Below are 17284 nucleotides of genomic sequence, written 5' to 3' on the forward strand. Positions count from 1 at the left end.
CGCCAAAGAGGGCATGGTTCTGAAACTGTTGATGTCTCTATATGGACTACGTCAGTCTGCATACCTGTGGCATCGAAAAATCAGTCGATTTTTGAAGAGTATTGGTTTTGATCCCATCACTGCGGATCCCAGTATTTTCATCAATAAGCGGGGACTGATTATTGCGCTGTATGTGGACGATATAGTTATATTCGGCAGGGGTGAGGGCGAAATTGACGCGGTAAAAGGAAACTGAAGGAATTCCATCCAATGACTGATGGTGGATTAGTCAAGAAATTGCTTGGAATTCGCTTCATGTGGAGGAGAGATGGTTCCATTCGCCTAGACCAGGAATCATATGCACGTCAGATTCTTGAGGAGTTTGGCATGGGCGATTGCAATCCTGCATACGTACCAATTAGCCCTAGTGTGAAGTTGAATTCGGAGGATACACCACAATTGGGACGGAGCGAGCACAAGTTATTTCGGAGATTGATTGGACGATTGATATTCATGGTAGTCGCTACCAGGCCCGATATCGCCTTTGCGGTCAATCAATTGTCTCAATATCTCGCTGAACCGCGCCGAATCCATCTTGGAGCCGCCAAGCATATACTTCGATACGTCAAATCAACTATGGCTCATGGATTGACGTTCAGTGCGAAGGGGAGAGAAGGATTAACTGTGTATGCAGATTCTGCATATGCTAATTCAGCAAAGAGCCGGTCAACAACAGGTTTCATACTGATGATTGATGACGCACCAATTACCTGGACAAGCCGGAAACAGTCAGTTACTGCGCAGAGTACGACTGAGGCCGAGTATATGGCAGTTTCAGAGGCTGCTAAACAAGTAATTTGGACACGCCACTTCCTATACGCTATAGGAAAGGCATCCATTTATGGCAGCACACCTACCACCATATATGAAGATAACCGGGGAGCTATCAATCTAGCTGACAATCCGATTGATCACCCAAAGACCAAGCATATCGCAGTGCGCTACCATGCCATACGGGACCATATAGGCAATGGTGAAGTCCGCCTTGAGCATCTACCCACAGATCAAATGATTGCTGATGCTCTAACAAAGGCAAGCCATCGTGATGCTCATAAACGATTTATTAAGAGATTGAGCATGATTTAAAGGGGAGAACTTGGAAAGTTTCAACACAAATGGAAGTGGAAGTATGCGTCCAACCGCTGCTTATCAGATTGCCAGATTGTTATTTGATTGATTTGTTGTACACGCAGCGATTGTACGAAGGGGAGTGATGAAAGTAACGATGGATTAATAGTCGGTCCGATTACTGAAAGCGGCCTGATTACTGAAAACGGAAGAATCCTTGTACATAAATAGGGACACCATGGCCATACGTTTTAGATGGCCAAGCACTCATTCTATTGTCAAGGTGTCTATAGATTCCAATATCACACTCTTTGTTATATAGCCTCGTATTGTCCGGATTATCGACTCCCCGATTCCCCGATCCTGAGCTACCGCTCGTTTCAAGCTAACCCGATTGGGATGATGCTTATTCATCCCTTTTTGTGTGCCTCCAGGTTCAGGAATTCTATTTCTGGTTTAGCCTGGATCACGTGGGCCCCACGTGACGGCATCTACGGTCTGAGATACTGAGATAATTGGGTGGCCCGCTCGCTTGTGGATTACGTTATTTCAAGTCAGCAAACCATCTGGGATCTGCTGGAGAGGGTAGGTGGCATCGACTCGTAAAGCGGGTCCCGCCACGCGCAAGTCACCTGACCATGTGGAATTTGTTTATACCGCTAGTAAGTAAAATATTTAAATACCTGTAAATCCTTTGAATTTCACTCCTTAATTTCTTCTTCTTCCTCCCGAATTCTCGATTTCTAGTTCTTTAAGTACTTAGCAACTACTCAGCCACTACTTGCAATGGAGAACACATTCATTTCTGAAGATCCTGGTTTTATCTTACAAGATGATCTATTTAGATCAATTGAAACCGACTTGAGTCAACCCCAGCAGGAGGTATATTATCTGTACTAGTTCCTAACTACTTTGACATTAATTGCTAACTAGATAGAAGGAAGAAAATATTCTTATTCAGCTAACTGATGCCTCAACGAAGCCATTGAAGGTCCTTAAATTAGAATATACAAGTGATCTTCCGGAATATCCATCTACTGATCCTAATGGATATGGGTATGTTATAAATGTGCCGCCGAATCAGCAGAGGGAAACTGTAGAGGACATGGTTAACAGTGTAAATATTTCACAAGTACCTTACAAGCACTTGGTAAGCAGATACTAAGCACTTTATAGATTCAGTACTGTGTTCGACAAAATTATCGCAACCGGCCTTCCAGCCATTCTTCATTCCTAGGAACATCATATACTAGCTCCTCTTATAGATGTTCTGGTATAAAGATCTGTGAATATGCCGGTATACAACTGAAAAATATGCATCACACTCATGTTACAGATGATTTATGGACAATTTTGCAAGATATTCGACAGCGCATTCATGAGATGGAAAGAGATACAACCAAAGATGCTGCATATAGGTAAGAAGTACTTATCAAGCATTCCGTTATCAAGTATTAACTACTTATGATTCAATAGATTTTATCGATCAGCAAAAAATCTCTTTAAAAATCAACTATCTTGTTATCACTTTCAGAATTCTTGCCAGCCTAAGTTAACCCAAAGCTCCATTCCGGTAATTAATTATCCTAAGTGCTTATGGACTGCTTATTATAGTTGCTAATCAATTATAGAATCCTCTAGGTGGTTTCGATTTCTATGTTAGATGCATCAATGCACCATCAGACCCTGCAGGTCATTATACCTATAGAGTTCCAAAGAATGGCTCAGTGCACCTTCAGTTTCTTGAGGGATTGTTGAATAATGAAATTATTATGGATATGGAAGAGTGCGGTGCTGTTGAATCGATCAAGTCAAAGTCACTGTATTGTGGTAAGTGCTTATAAAATACTTAAAAACTGCTTGCTAAGTACTTATTGTCTCCAGCATATGATCATCCTCAGGGACCTGGAAAATTAGTACATGCTAAATGTAATGTGACTTTCCATTGGTTAATTCCCACTGATTTAAGTCAAAATCCATATTTTGTCTTTATGTCTCATGGTGTTCATACACATGTTCCTCCACCTCCACGAAAGGCACCTGCAAAAATTATGAATGGAATTCTGCAATCGATAAATCAGGCTCGGAGCCCAAGCTTGACACTGGGTAAGTGCTTCCTAAGTGCCTGATAAGTACTTAATGAGTGTTGATAAATGGCTTTAGGTACATTTCTTAAAAGTCCAGCATTACAATCATTCTGTGCTGAGCATAATTGCCATACAATTCAGCAAATTCATGAGAGTTTCTCAAATATGGACCCAATTCAAGCTGTCATTCGAAAACAAAGACTTCTCCATTATCCAGCTGGTCAGAATGTCAATGGTGTAATGTTCGAATTAGGAAAGAACAAAGATCTTCAGGTAAGTACTTCATAACTGCTTGTTCAGTACTCTATAACTACATAATAACTTATCAATTTTTAACATTTAGGAGTACATACATGAAGTTTATCAACAAAATGATCAGATCATGATAATATGCATTCTGAAAGAGCAAGCTGAATTACTTCATACATTATCTTCTATAGAGATTGATATGTCATTCAAACGAGTACAATCAAAAGAGATGAAGGAGGTGGTATTTGCCACATATTTAGCAGATCAGAAAAAGAGTAAGTAAGAGTACTTTTCAACCACTTACTAACCACTTACTAACTGCTGGCTAATTAGTTATGACTCTTTGTCGTGTCTTTACAACTGAAGACACTACAGAGGGCTATTATATCTTATTCAAGAAGATCTATCATATTGTGTATAAGTTGACAGGCAAGAGGATTACCTTTCGTGCCCTACATGGTACTGGTTGTCACAACCTGGCTTCTCTCGTGTCGTACCTAGGGTTCTAGTTAGTTGTATTTCGAGACTGGACACTTACCCTAAGTGTCTTCCAAGTAATCGTATGCTTAATGCCCCTCCGGGTCCGGTTTGGTGTGTCGTATGTGTTGATGGGTATATCGCCCCCTCCAGGCTCCGTAAGATAATCAACAAATAGAAACGGTAAAAGTAACGAATAGAGAAACAAGGCCAACCGAGTACGTATACTGGGTTGTTGGTTAAGTGCGGACGAGTCAGAAACTAGAAGGTAACCAATGCTTGATTAACTAGATTGATCGCGAAGAACTAAGCTAAGTACATGAATGAGCGTCCTTATATATCCTTCCATCCTGTGAGTGGTAGTAGGGTTGGTATATTGACTGGTAGAAGAATGGTATATGATATACCATTCTTATATCGTCTCGTCGATCATCTGTATACCACTGGGTCACGTGATGTGAGCCCCAAATAGTAGCTCAACCCCTGTTATTCCCGCATGTTATCATGGCTTGTTAACCAATGATTTCTGCCTTGCCTCCCCGCATAATCACGTGAGACTAATACGTCGAGGTCTGTAACACTGGTCTTCATGCTCTGGTAATGGATATGGACAATAAGCAAATTGAAGGTATCTAATAGGCACTCCCTGGCCATTTCACAATCAGTTATCAAGCAGCGGCTAACTAATTGGCAATAGGATTGGCTCAGTTTCTAATGGAGATTGATCCAGACCACCATTCACGTATATGGCTTCTAAAGAATGTTCTTCTTCTATGTCGAGTTCATTTCCTACGAGGGATTCGTGAAACTCTTCAAACTCATTCTCTTAATCCATACATCAGGACACGCATGGCTGCGCTTTTAGAATGTGAGTCTGAAGAGGACTATCATAAATGGTGTGATCTGTTAATCAGTAAGTACTTTCTTACTAACTAATTCAAATGCAAATTTTGAATAGTTAATAACTAACTATTTATAGAACATGAACATCCTGCAATTCAGAACTGGGCTCGTCATAAAAAGAGTGCGGTAATTGCAGCAGGTCTCAATAAGTATTGTTCTCTTATACCACATCATATCTTTGATATGGTGCGAAAGAGTACTAATGCTGTTGAACAAACTCATAATAAATCCAATCGTCGTGGAAAGCAATTGACATTGCTTCAAGCAATTCTTGAGTATGTACCTAATAACCACTTGTAAAGCACTTACTAACCACTCATTAAATACATCTAGATCATTGAAGCTAGATATACAGGACGTGCAGCAGAATCGAAGCTATAATTCATATGGTCTTCGACACCGCTATGCAACTCAAACTTTGGAGGCTAGCTTTCTAAGACATATGGCACGATCTGGTATGTATTTATTGTTATAGCTTGAAACCCCAATTGCAAGTGCTTGAGAAGCACATATAAACTGATTAACTCTTATAGAATCAGCTCGACAAACAGAATCTAACTCACCTGAGTTGAATATACAAGATCAAGATCAAGATCATATTTTCTTTCCCTCATCTAGTAGCGGAAGACCATTGCAACGAACTCCAAGTCGAAGGGGGAGCATGAGCCGGCGAGGGAGCTCTCGAGCTAGATCAAGGTAAGATCTATCTTAAATAGTCCTTAACTATTTGACAGCTACTTATAAAGTACTTACTAACTGCTTTATCTTTCTAGCTCATCCCAAGTTAGTCTCCAACGAGTTGCTACAGCTAATTCACATGAGCAATATCAAAATACAGAGCTACAGAACCTGGAGGAGGAATTGAAGATAAACAATCTAAAGGCCGAATTACTTGCAAAGCAGATTGAAATCAAGAAAAGAGAACGTGAGCTACGTGAGTTAGAGTTAGAAAATGGAGGACAGCATTAATCATTAATACATATATTTATGTACTTAATAACTGTTTTTTTAAGTAGTTGTAACTGAGCTTCCAGATAATCACTATATACGGGAACCGGAGAGATATATATACTATAAGTACGCTTTCCCTACACATACACATACACATACGTAAGCCGTCAAACTGCTGAATAGCATTAATAATTGTTTTGCAAATATTTATTAACTAATTTAAATTATAATCAATGCTTAAGCAGTAATCTCAAGTCTGTTTTAAAGCACTCATATTAGCCAGCATCGTAGTTGGCAATAGGTATGGTAAAAGCTCTGAAATTTAAATAACGGTAAGAATATTACACAATGAAGTTACGTGTGGCGCTTGCGTGCACGAGCCATATTCCACACGCCTGACTGGCCTTGGCACGCTAGTGCGTGGCGTTAGCTTTTAGCGTGTCGAACCCAACTACTTTCTGGATCTGCTGCAATTGCGGTCTTCCCACAGGTATGGTCTAATCATTCTAGGGCCGTGCTAACAGTAAATGATGTTTTGAGCTGCCGTGATGCATTGCGAATCAGATGGTTCTCCAGTGTTTTCGTTGCAGCCATCTTTGTACCCTTCGTTGCCCCTCAGCCAAGCCTCGTCGTTCGCGACCATATTTCGAGCAAGATGGATGCGAAGCTACAGTAGAAGTGATTAAGCCATACTCGCGATAATACATTTGATTCTGCAAGGCCTAGTACAACAATTGTAAATTTTGTCTAAAATCTATTCAGTCCATCCCACGGGCTTCCAGCTGTAATATGAGATATGCTCACGAAAAATAGTCAATGATATCGAATGTATCAGCATCAACAGTAGTAAAAAGTATTCCATCCCGCAGCATCCCCTCAATAGCAGACTCAACCTCTGCAGTAGGAAGCCCTAAGCTGTTTTTAATGGCGTCAACATGCACTCCATCCTGGGTTGGTGGCTCGAGCAGTAAGTCAAATATCATGTGCTGGGTTCTATCCAAGACTCTCCTTGGAAATTCTCCTCTACCCTCAACATAAACCGGTTTGTTGTATGTCAGAGAGATATCATAAGAAGCTGCCACTGCAGAAACCTCCTCCACAAGATCAGCTGACCACAGCTCCAATAGGATACTATCCTCTGCAATTGTCTCGGGGCCGAATCGGAGAAATATCTGTCTCAGGCAGGTTTTTGACTGCCCTGACTTCTGGGTAATGATGAAGTGTTCTAGAAAATTGGATTTGTGGTTGCTGAAATCTTCAGGGTCTACTGATCCCCCGACACTTCTTGAGAATGGCTCATGTTTGGTGAAGTCAATGGTGAGTCGCTGAAGACAAGGAGCTTCTAGTTTGGAGGATGCATCAAAAGGTGTTGTATTAAAGAAAGAGGATGCATGAAGATGCAATTCAGATATGTTGTGAAATGCACTCAGGTTTGGTAGTCCGTTTCCAGGGATAGGCGGGAGCTCAATTCTTTCAAGGGAATCACGGTGTAGATTCAGTAGGCTCTCAATCACAGGAGCGGGGTAGCTTTCAGCATAGAGTGTATCATGAATAAACAAAAATGTCACTCTCTTGAGGTGAGCTGGCCAGAGAAATAGGAGATCTGCCACATCTGGCTCTGCAGCAGGCACTGGTAGAACTAATGACTTGAGGTTCTGATGGCAGCCAACAGGTAGCAATTGCTCACACTTATCAGGATGATTGAGTTGCTGATACTCAACAATATGCTCCTCTGCTAAGTAGACCCAATTTTGATCAAATTTCAGGCTTCTTAGCAGATCCAGCATATCGTCACTCCAAGTGATTTGGCTCAGGTGAATGTGTTGTAGTGTAGGCAAGTTGAAATACTTCCATATTGTTCTCAAGCCAATTCCAAATTTGACACCGCTCAGGTCAAGAGAGGTCAGTGGGAGTCCAGCAATTGTCTCAGATAGTGCTTGATCAAAAGAGAGGATTTCAGTCGTTAAGGCCAATTGATTGATAACACTACCCTTTCTTGTTGCTTCTTTGATAAGTGAAATGCAGTATCCCCGCTCAGAGTCACCTTGCACATTTAAAGATAAAGAATGGAGGTATTTCCAGCGATGTGGTCTGCGGTCCATTTGTTTTAGACATCGCTCCAGTCTCAAAGAACCATGATCCTCGTTTTGAGATGGGAGAGTGAGATGGGAGTAGATGAACATGTCGACCACATTTCTCCACTGTAGGCAGACTAATCTAAGCGGTCGCCATTGTGCATCAAAATCACCAATCCCTTGATCAGAGGTCGTCGGGAGGAATGAAAAGATATGAAAGAGGATTTCAGTTGGGAGTTTCGATATTGTTTCATTGGCTGAAATGATTGTGTGCGACATTTTATGCATGGCTACCCTGTGTACCTTGCACTCAATGAGAGGAGGAGAAACAAAAGAAGGTCAAGAAGATTGACTATACCAAGTCTATGTTTATCCTATGTGTTGAATATTAAACCCCCTCGTCCGGTGAAGATTGATAAGGATTAATCGGATAAATGGTTGGCCCGAGAAGCGAGGCCAGGAGATTCTTATAGTCGACGTGTGCGCACATATTGTAGATTAAGCACTCAATCAGCTACGTATACGCACCTACGTTCGATAGACAATACATCTCTACCTTCGCCTAGTTCTCTCCATATAGACCTCGTTTAGTCCGGAATAATCGACTCCCGATTTCCCTTTTGAGCTACGATCCGAGAGACCCCGCTTCAACTGAGGTAAGCATGACCAGGTTCGGGGCGCGCCCGAGCTTTTGAACGAGGGCGGCTCACCTGTAACCTGTCTTATATTCATATGTCCATTGAGGTGTGCGAACCCTTTCGGTGATTTCCCGCCCAAAATCTCTTCCTACTGGCTGGTCCGTCCCTACCCCCAGTCCGTTCCTACTCTCCAGTCTATCCCTACTCCTTAGTCCGTCCCTACTCTCTGGTCCGCTCCTACTCTCCGGTCCATCCCTACCCTTTAGTCCGCTCCTACTAACTGGTCTGCTTCTACTCTCTAGTCTGTCCGTACTACCCAGTCCGTCCCTAGTCCCCAGTCTGTTCCTACCTTCCAGTCCGTCCCTACTCTCCTATCGGTAATTTTAGAGCGACGAAACATAAGGGATAAGTTCCCATTAACCTATTAGTTACATTTGCCGCGCCATGATGAAATTTAATTATCTTCACAAACTCGGCTGCCAAATCAGAGGCTCAAAGGAAGTGCATCAAAATAATGTCGCTTTAGGCTTCAGCCCCTCCTGGTGTTGCTGGATACAATAATTCATCCTTACAAGTTAACACCTTTCTCAAAATTGACTGTAAAAAGAAGGGACAATCTTACATTCAAAAGTTCTTTAGCTGACTCCGTTTTTGACTTTTCTATGAAACCACAAGCTGGACTTGATAGCGCAGTCTTCAAAGGAGCGACTGTTGAAATCAAGGCAGTTTTGTCACTGAGACAAATGACAAGGAAACCAACGGCTGCTAAATCTGACTTCCAGTTGCTCAGCATGTTGCTGTTTAATGTACTGTCCCCAACATTTGCTAGAGTTATCGTTAACCGTTTACTGAAATCTAGGGCAAGGTCTTGCCTACCCAATTGTATCTCTCCTTTCTCGTTTAGGAGGACATTGCTGCAGTCAACTGAACCGTGTGATATGCCGAGTTTGGAAGTGAATAAAATGAGACCATCTAGAATCTCCCTGCACACAGTGGCTATATCCGCCTCATTGAAATCCACAATCCCTGTTAAGCCGCCTAGTGGAATAGCCAGATGCACATACTCATAGACCAAATCAAGCTGGATTCTGTGTAGAAGTCTATCAATGACACTAGATTTTTGTGCGAAGCTTCTTGGAAAGTCCATGACAAAGGTATTTGGCGTTTCTTTATCAGAAAAGCAGGAAATCCTTCAACATCCTTTAGAGCAATCATCCCATATCCTTCTTGATTAACATTGTATGACTTGTGGTACCTGGCCTTTGGTTGTCCCTTGTCACAGGCTGCGCCTGTAGAATAAACGATATGCTAGTCGGAGGAATGATCGGAGTGGTTACTTGACTACTACCCCGCATAACGTACTTTTGTATATAAAAGGCTGTCTGATCGGACATCCGTTCTTCTCTTCTTCAACGAAACCTCTTGTATGATAGCTAGTTATTAGCGCTGCGGGCTTAGCCCTTAACATCCCTTCACAGTTGAAAGAGGGGAGGGGGGCGTTTCTGTGAGCTTTTATTTGAATTCCAAAGCGATATGAGCGATCGATGAGTGCCTGGGACCTTGTCGCATTATCTCGCCCGGTATGAAATTTACCACTGCTCTTTTGTTGAACAGGATAATCAGCCCATAATGGTTCTGGCAATACTGTTTGACGTTTGGAACTTTCCCCCATCACCTCAAGAGCTAAGCGCCCTTCATGTCAGGAATATCTGCACTTCAGGGAGTGAAAGGAAAACCAAGAAAGAGGCAAGATATATGAAATGGTCCAAATGGGTTCCAGGCTCTTTCAACAGTTGGTGTAAGGGGCTAAGCCCGAAAGCTACTATTTAGCTATATACAAAAAGGATTCGATGGGGAAAGGAAGAAAGAAGAAGGAGAGAGGGAGGAGCTTGTATATGAAGGCTCGCGTAAATATATGCCCGACGCGTCGGGGGCATCCTGAAAGGAGCGGGTAAGCTCAGGATTGGGAATCAGGGAGTCGATAATCCGGACTGCACGAGGCTATATGACAGAGTCTTATGTAGTTTAGCGGCTGTGCTCTGTGGTATGCACACCGAGTGGACTCCCAGGCGAGGGATTTTGCTGAGGTTCTACCCCAAAACTGGGATCGCGGGTTGGATTCCCGCCGACATGACATTCACCACAAGACGCTTGAACTTTAGTAGCTCTGTTGTCTAGCATGGTCCTCAGACTCCTAGTTCCCCGCACAACCAGCTTGAGCTGGCAAAGAATGCTACGAAAAATGAGGAGCGTATCAAAATTTGCAGATCCTCCAGCTACAGTAATGGTTATGCTAGCGCTAGAGGAATGCCCTGTGATGAGTACTGCCCAAATGCCCTGCGCAAATTGTGACGGTCCCGTTCAATATGAGATCTATTGGTGGACTATCTGGCGAAATACTAGCATGAGGAAGGAAACAAAAGAGCGCTGGGCCTGCCAGCGCTGAAATATCTAGTGTGTGAGGGACCTGGCCCTACTCCAAACAGAACAAAGGAATCAAACATGCCATGTGACTTAGCGAACACCCATGCTCCGTGACACAAATAGGCGGATTGGGGCGAGGAAAAGGAAACTGAACGATCAAAGATGTATTTAGAAACTAAGTAGGAGCTTGTGCTCATGAACCGCACTGTCTTTCATAGCCAATGGGGCTCGATAAGGACAATAAATTCGATTACTACTACTACTACTACTACTACTACTACTATCGGCTATGCGAGGTTATCGGCTACGTGGGAATCGTCTTGGCGAGGTTTGACTGTAGATGGATACAACTATCATTGAGTAAAAAAATACATATTCCAATGGTTTCTGTCGAAACATGTGCTAATCAGACACTGGGTGGCTACCTTCTGCTTAACTTTGGGTGCATTTCTCAAAAAACTGCAAAACACAATCAAATCCCTCCGGCTCCTTGATCCAGTGACTGTCTCCCTCCGCTCCCATGAACTCGCTCCACTCAACATGGTCCATAATCTGCCGCACGACGCGAAATGCCTGTCGACCCAGTTCTACAGAGACCCACGGATCATCCGTTCCGTGGCTCAGAAACACAGGTGTCGACAGAATTGATGCATTGTTCACCACATCCGCTGGCGAGGTTTTGGGATAGGCGATTGTATCGTGGAAAAAATCCAACAACTGACACTGCTGGATCTCAGTTTTCTCACCAGACGTACTGGAACTGTTGGCTGTCTCCAACTCTTCCACCTGCTGGGCGAATGGAAACCAGCCACAGAAACCCACAAAACCCCCAAGCTGACTGTGTACCTGATGCGTAGCACAAAACAATGCCCACAAAGCCATTGCCATTCCTTGGCTGATTCCTCCAAGGTAAACACGGTTCGATTGTCCGCCGAGTAGTCTGATCTCATTTTCCAGTAAATCTAAAACGTGCGAAATAGACTCTCTCAGGCCGTCGATTTGTAGGTCTTGTCGTGCATGTATATCAGTCAAGGAGTATGCATTGAACCAGGAGCATTCTTCTTCCTGGAATGTGGTGCTCCATCTATCTCGCGAGGTTGGAAAAACCCAACGCCAGGTGGGAAGGCAAGAGGCCAGGTTTTGCTTTCTGGATGTCACTGAAGAGAAAAGCTCTTCTGTGAACTCGGGACCATTGCTTCCCCTGCCATGGAGCAGAATGGCCGTGTGGGTGTGTGAGATTTGAGGGGGGACGATGTGAGGGTTGGGAAATTCCATATCTTTGATGTATATTTTTCAATGATTGTCTTGTTGAATGTTGTGGTTTAAATAATTTTTTTTCTTCTGCGCTCACGCCTTTCCCAAGGGGACAAGTTCGATATCCAACCATTCAAAAGGAAAGAGGATCGAGATGGGCCGGGATTTGATCCCCAGAGGCGCGTCAGTGGTGGTGGATGATGTGCTTGCCACAGGGGCCAGCGCTTCGTGGACAAGCCCACTCATGACTCTTATTGGCCATTACGGCAATCTTCTTAAACGATGGTCGAAATCAATTTCAAACTTGGAACCTGACCTAAAGATATTCTGTACTTTTGACTGGAGAATTATAGGCGAATCGCCGGCACCAGTAAGGTTCTTCTTGCCGCCCAGCTCCTGAGAAAAGTTGACATCCCCATAACCAATCATTTTTAGCGCTCTTGCATCATTTGCTAGATTCAGATCCCATAATGTCCAGTGACCTAAGTGACTTCTGCGCGCGCCTTCCTATGGAAATGAAGAGAAGGATCGCCGGTTTGGAAGTGACATGTCCCCTCGAAGCAGGAGCGATGAAGCCTATTTAAAACCTGCCATACGAAATTCCCCTACAACTCCCGTTTAACTATATTTCCTCTACAAATTTGGTATTCAAGTCATTATTCTATTGTCCGAGATCTTTGTTCAATCCCCGCCCTTGTCATATAAAGGCGACTTGTTTCTTTTGCTCGTCTATTGCACCTTCAGTGATTTGTGTCGATTGAACTTCTCAAGTGAGGCTGTTGATACATATTGGGAATTTGTGCCAATTTGCTAATATGGTCTTATAGAATAGCCGAAATGACTACCGTTTGGGTCGCGATCTGTGACGGTTCCGTTCAATATGAAGTTTATTGGTGAACTATCTGGCGAAATACCAGCATGGGGAAAGAAGAAAAGAACACTGTGCCTGCCAGCGTCGAACTATTTAATGTGCGAGGGGCTCTGGCCCTAAAACAGAACAAAGAAATCAACACAAAGGAATCAAACATGTCATGTGACTTAGCGAGCACTCATGCTCCGTGACATAATCCCCCCCTTCTGAAAGAATGGCTGCCCTCAGCCATTGGGAACTGGGTAGTCGTCATCAGGGTGATCATCCAGGAATTCCTCCTCCTCGGCTGCGCGGAGCCACTCCAATAATCGGCGGGGGGGGCCCGGCGCCTCCGGGTTCTCTGTGTGGAAGATTTGGAGCTTTACTGGACTATTCTTGAAATCCCGAGCGGGGTACCAGTTCAAATCCTCATCATAGCCCGTCCACTTCACCCGGTACTGCAGTTTCCGATATCTCAGTCGTGAAGCAATGATCTCCTCCACCTCCCACTCGTCTTGATCATTAACTGTGATGGGTGGTGGCTCCTCTGCCTGCTGGCCAGGCAGTGGTTCTGTGGTGGTAGCTTTGCGGAGGTATTCAGGGTTGATCACAGGATGGACCTTGACAGAAGCTGGCAATTTGATGCGGAAGGCGTTTCCTTCTTTTGCAAGGACCTGAAACGGGCCTGCCCACTGGTAGTCAAGCTTCTTACTGGGCCGTCCAGTGTTCCAGTTCTTTGTTGACACCATCACCATGTCTCCAACACCAAAATCTGTCTCTCGCCTGCTCCGGTTTGCATTCCGCCTTTGGCGTGCTTGGGCAGTTTGGAGCTGTTCCTGTACCCAGTCCCATGTTTCCTGTAACTGTTGTAGTCGTTGCTGGGCATTGGTCTCTGTGGTGGCTCCATTCAGGTCTGTTTTCCAGTCAAATGATGTTTTGGGTGTATATCCACTGTCAATGAGGAATGGAGAAGTCTCAGTGGATTCGCTTGTCAGCAGTGCACCAGCAAAGTCCATCATAGGGAGCTTCTCTGACCAATCATCCTGGTAATGGTTCACAAATGGACGTAAACGTTGCTCAATGATCTGGTTAGCGTTCTCTGTTTGACCATCAGTCTGTGGGTGGTCAGCAGTTGAGAGCTTCAGCTTCACGCCTAATACATTACACATTCCTCTCCAAAATTCTGAGACAAACTGGCCTCCACGGTCTGACACAATGGTGTCAGGGGGTCCTTTCCATCGGTAAACATGTTCAACAAACATCTTGGCCATGTCTTCTGCTCCAGTGGTTTTGTAACAGGGTAGTGAAATATACCGCTTGCTGAAACGATCCACAATCACAAAAATGCTATTATATCCCTTTTTATCTTTTGGTAGGGAGCAGAAGTCCATTGACAGGTGCTGCCAGGGCCGGTCAGGTGTTGGCAATGGCTTGAGGAGCCCTGGTGGCTTATCACGTCGGGTGTTGGCTCTCTTGCATGTCATGCAGTTATTCACATAGCGCTCTACATCGCGGCTCCAGTTCTCCCAATAGTACCGTTCTTTCAGGAGTTGTTTGGTCTTAGTCTTCCCTGGGTGTGCGGTGGACATTTGCCGATGGATTTCATCCAACAGTCTAACTCGCAGGTTGTCTTGGTCTGGCATATATAGTCGGTTTTGGTAGAGCAGTAGCCCTCCTTCTCTGGTCCATACAGAGTCTTGCTCCCCATGATCTGTCCGCTGCTTCTGGTTCCATTCACGGTTGGCTCTGCAGATGCAGTCAATGAGGAGTAGCTGAGGGTCCATTTGCTTCAACTCTATTTGTGACCTCTCATCTCTTCCCTCAACTGATGAGTCAGTCAGAGGGGCTGTCTGAGCAAGCTCATCCATAATCTGAGTCTCTAGACACTGATGGTGCAACATAACCTGGTTGCAATGGTCCTTGAGCACCCCTGTGTCCTGATCCTGACGTGTCAATGCATCAGCACAAGTGTTTGTCTTTCCAGTATGATACTTGATGAGGAAGTGAAATCTCGACAAAAATTCTGCCCAACGGGCCTGCCGGGCATTCAGCCGCTTTGTTGTCATGAAGTATTGTAGGGCTTGATGGTCTGAAAAGATGAGAAATCGGTCACTTCTCTGTAGTCCTTCAAGCTCTGCTCTCCATTCATTCAATGCTGCAATAATAGCTAGAAGCTCCTTGTCATGGATCTCATAATTTTGCTCTGCTGGCGTCATTGATCTTGAAAAATAGGCCACTGGATGCCATAAGCCATCCTCAGGACTCAGTTGTGAGAGGATGGCTGCCACAACATTGTCTGAGGCATCTGTCTCCAACTGAGTTGGCAGCTCTGGGCGATAGTGTATTAGGACTGGTGCAGTTGCTAAGCTTTGTTTCAGTTTCTGGAAAGCTTCCTCACATCCTGGTGTCCAAAGGAATGGGACTTCCTTCTTTGTCAGTTGATTCAATGGCTTGGCGATCCAATGAATCGACGGTAGAAATTGCAAAAGCCTAAGAAAGACTGCACTCCCCTTATGGTGTTTGGTTGGTTCCATCTGAGCACAGCAGCTACCTTATCAGGGTCCACCTCTAGCCCTTCTGTAGTGATGATAAAACCGAGATACTTGGTCCTAGTGACATGGAAGTCACACTTGTGGAGGCTAGCTTGAAGACCTGCAGCTCTCAAACGGGTAAGGACTGTTTTCACATGTAGTTCATGCTCTGCTTCATTGGCACTGTAGATGAGGAGGTCATCCACAAATGCAGTGACATACTCATCCAGCATATCAATGAAGATGTCATTCACCAATCGCTGGAATGTTGCTGGTCCATTTGTCAGTCCAAAGGGCATCACCTTGTATTTATATGAGCCATAACGGGTCCGAAATGTGGTGTATTCCTCAGAGTCAGGGTGCATGCGGATACGGTGAAATCCTTGTCTGATGTCCAACTTGGTGAACACCTTGGCATGTGAGATCCGTTCTAGGACTTCATCAATTAAGGGTAGAGGATATCGGTCCTTGCGAGTTATTGAATTCAACTTCCTGTAGTCAACACAGAATTGAAGGCCTCCACCAGGCTTCTTCGCCATCAGGATAGGTGAAGCATAAGGAGACTGACTGGGCACAATGAAGCCTTTATTCAAATTGTCAATGATGTATTCTCGAGCTGCCTCCAGTTCCTCAGTAGACATCTTGTACAATGGGCTGTATCCCACAGCCTTTGAGGGATCTTCATCCAGCTCCAATTGGTGATCAACATTTCGTGGTGGTGGTAGTGTGTCAGATGCTGTCTTGCTGAAAACGTCAGCAAACTCTCTGTATTGTTCTGGCAGTTTCTGACGGATGGTTCCCAACTCCCCTTCCTGCTCAGGATTTCTTCCTTCATCCACTATCTTGTCAATCTCTGCCAGTGTGGTCACAAAGATCTCTGAGTCACCCTTGCGGAGATGCCGTTCAAAACCCACTCCACCAATCATAGCAATGTCAATTGTTGTGGGGGCTTCTTTTCCTCTCTGACATCCCTTCTGTGCTTGCTTCCTTTCTTCTTGTTGCACTACCAGATTCTCTGGAGGTCTTATGGAGAATGTAGGTTCCATTATCTGTTGTTCCATTCGTCTCAATGATCGTTCATTGTCCCGACTAAAGGCTCGAAGGTTGCACCTTTTGATGTCTTCCTGTTCTAGTAGCTTGTCCCTTCGGTCTGCATCTCTTTGGTGATTGATGCTCACTCGGTCCTTTCGGTACAGTATGGTCTTTGGCAGTGTCCATACCAGTTGATTCGCCACCTCTTTCCAGGGAGGTAACTCTTCAGGCCACAACAATCGATTGTTTGTACAGTCTGGTAGGACTTGGCTTTCTGCTAACCACTTTCTTCCAATAATGATGTCATGCCTCCCCAGGTCAGCGATCAACATGGGAGTGTTGGACATTTTTCTTCCATCAATTCTCAAATCAAGCACTATGGCATGTGTAATTGGCTCTCCCATTTGACCATCATATCCCCTAACTGGGCAGTCCTGTCCTAGTGGGATAGTACCTACTCCAAAAAATTGAGCCAGTTTAATTGCTAATGGTGTGCATATGAACACATATCCATTTGCTCCAGTGTCAATCAAAGCATTGGTTGCAATTGATACTCCATTTCCAGCTACTTGAACACCTAAAGTGAAGCTATCTTGTTCCCTTCCAAGTAACTGTTGCAAATCAATACCATAAAGACTGACTGTGTGTCTGCCTAAGCAGGAGACTTCGCCTAGGCATCCCCATTTCCCAAGTTGTTGTTCAATGA

The 17284-nt window shown here is 44.3% G+C and overlaps 4 protein-coding genes across 4 annotated transcripts; 1 reads left to right on the plus strand and 3 right to left on the minus strand.

Moving 5' to 3' along the window:
- Positions 1 to 1893: 1893 nt before the first annotated feature.
- ACHE_60818S (uncharacterized protein) lies at positions 1894 to 3952 on the plus strand (the record flags this gene model as incomplete). The annotated part of the gene is made up of 9 exons (XM_043282034.1): positions 1894 to 1989; positions 2048 to 2224; positions 2284 to 2525; positions 2584 to 2680; positions 2739 to 2937; positions 2992 to 3213; positions 3271 to 3467; positions 3538 to 3718; positions 3777 to 3952. 9 exons carry the CDS (start codon positions 1894 to 1896, stop codon positions 3950 to 3952), a joined length of 1587 nt encoding a protein of 528 aa, XP_043139454.1.
- Positions 3953 to 6574: 2622 nt separating this feature from the next.
- ACHE_60819A (uncharacterized protein) lies at positions 6575 to 8137 on the minus strand (the record flags this gene model as incomplete). The annotated part of the gene is made up of 1 exon (XM_043282035.1): positions 6575 to 8137. One exon carries the CDS (start codon positions 8135 to 8137, stop codon positions 6575 to 6577), a length of 1563 nt encoding a protein of 520 aa, XP_043139455.1.
- Positions 8138 to 9009: 872 nt separating this feature from the next.
- ACHE_60820A (uncharacterized protein) lies at positions 9010 to 9634 on the minus strand (the record flags this gene model as incomplete). Its single annotated transcript, XM_043282036.1, has 2 exons — positions 9010 to 9054; positions 9110 to 9634. The coding sequence occupies 2 exons, from the start codon at positions 9632 to 9634 to the stop codon at positions 9010 to 9012; spliced, it is 570 nt and encodes a 189-aa protein (XP_043139456.1).
- Positions 9635 to 11343: 1709 nt separating this feature from the next.
- Positions 11344 to 12594, minus strand: ACHE_60821A (alpha/beta hydrolase; the record flags this gene model as incomplete). The annotated part of the gene is made up of 2 exons (XM_043282037.1): positions 11344 to 11995; positions 12482 to 12594. The coding sequence occupies 2 exons, from the start codon at positions 12592 to 12594 to the stop codon at positions 11344 to 11346; spliced, it is 765 nt and encodes a 254-aa protein (XP_043139457.1).
- Positions 12595 to 17284: the final 4690 nt, after the last annotated feature.

The sequence above is a fragment of the Aspergillus chevalieri genome, chromosome 6, assembly GCF_016861735.1.
Source record: "Aspergillus chevalieri M1 DNA, chromosome 6, nearly complete sequence".
Lineage (NCBI taxonomy): Eukaryota > Fungi > Ascomycota > Eurotiomycetes > Eurotiales > Aspergillaceae > Aspergillus > Aspergillus chevalieri.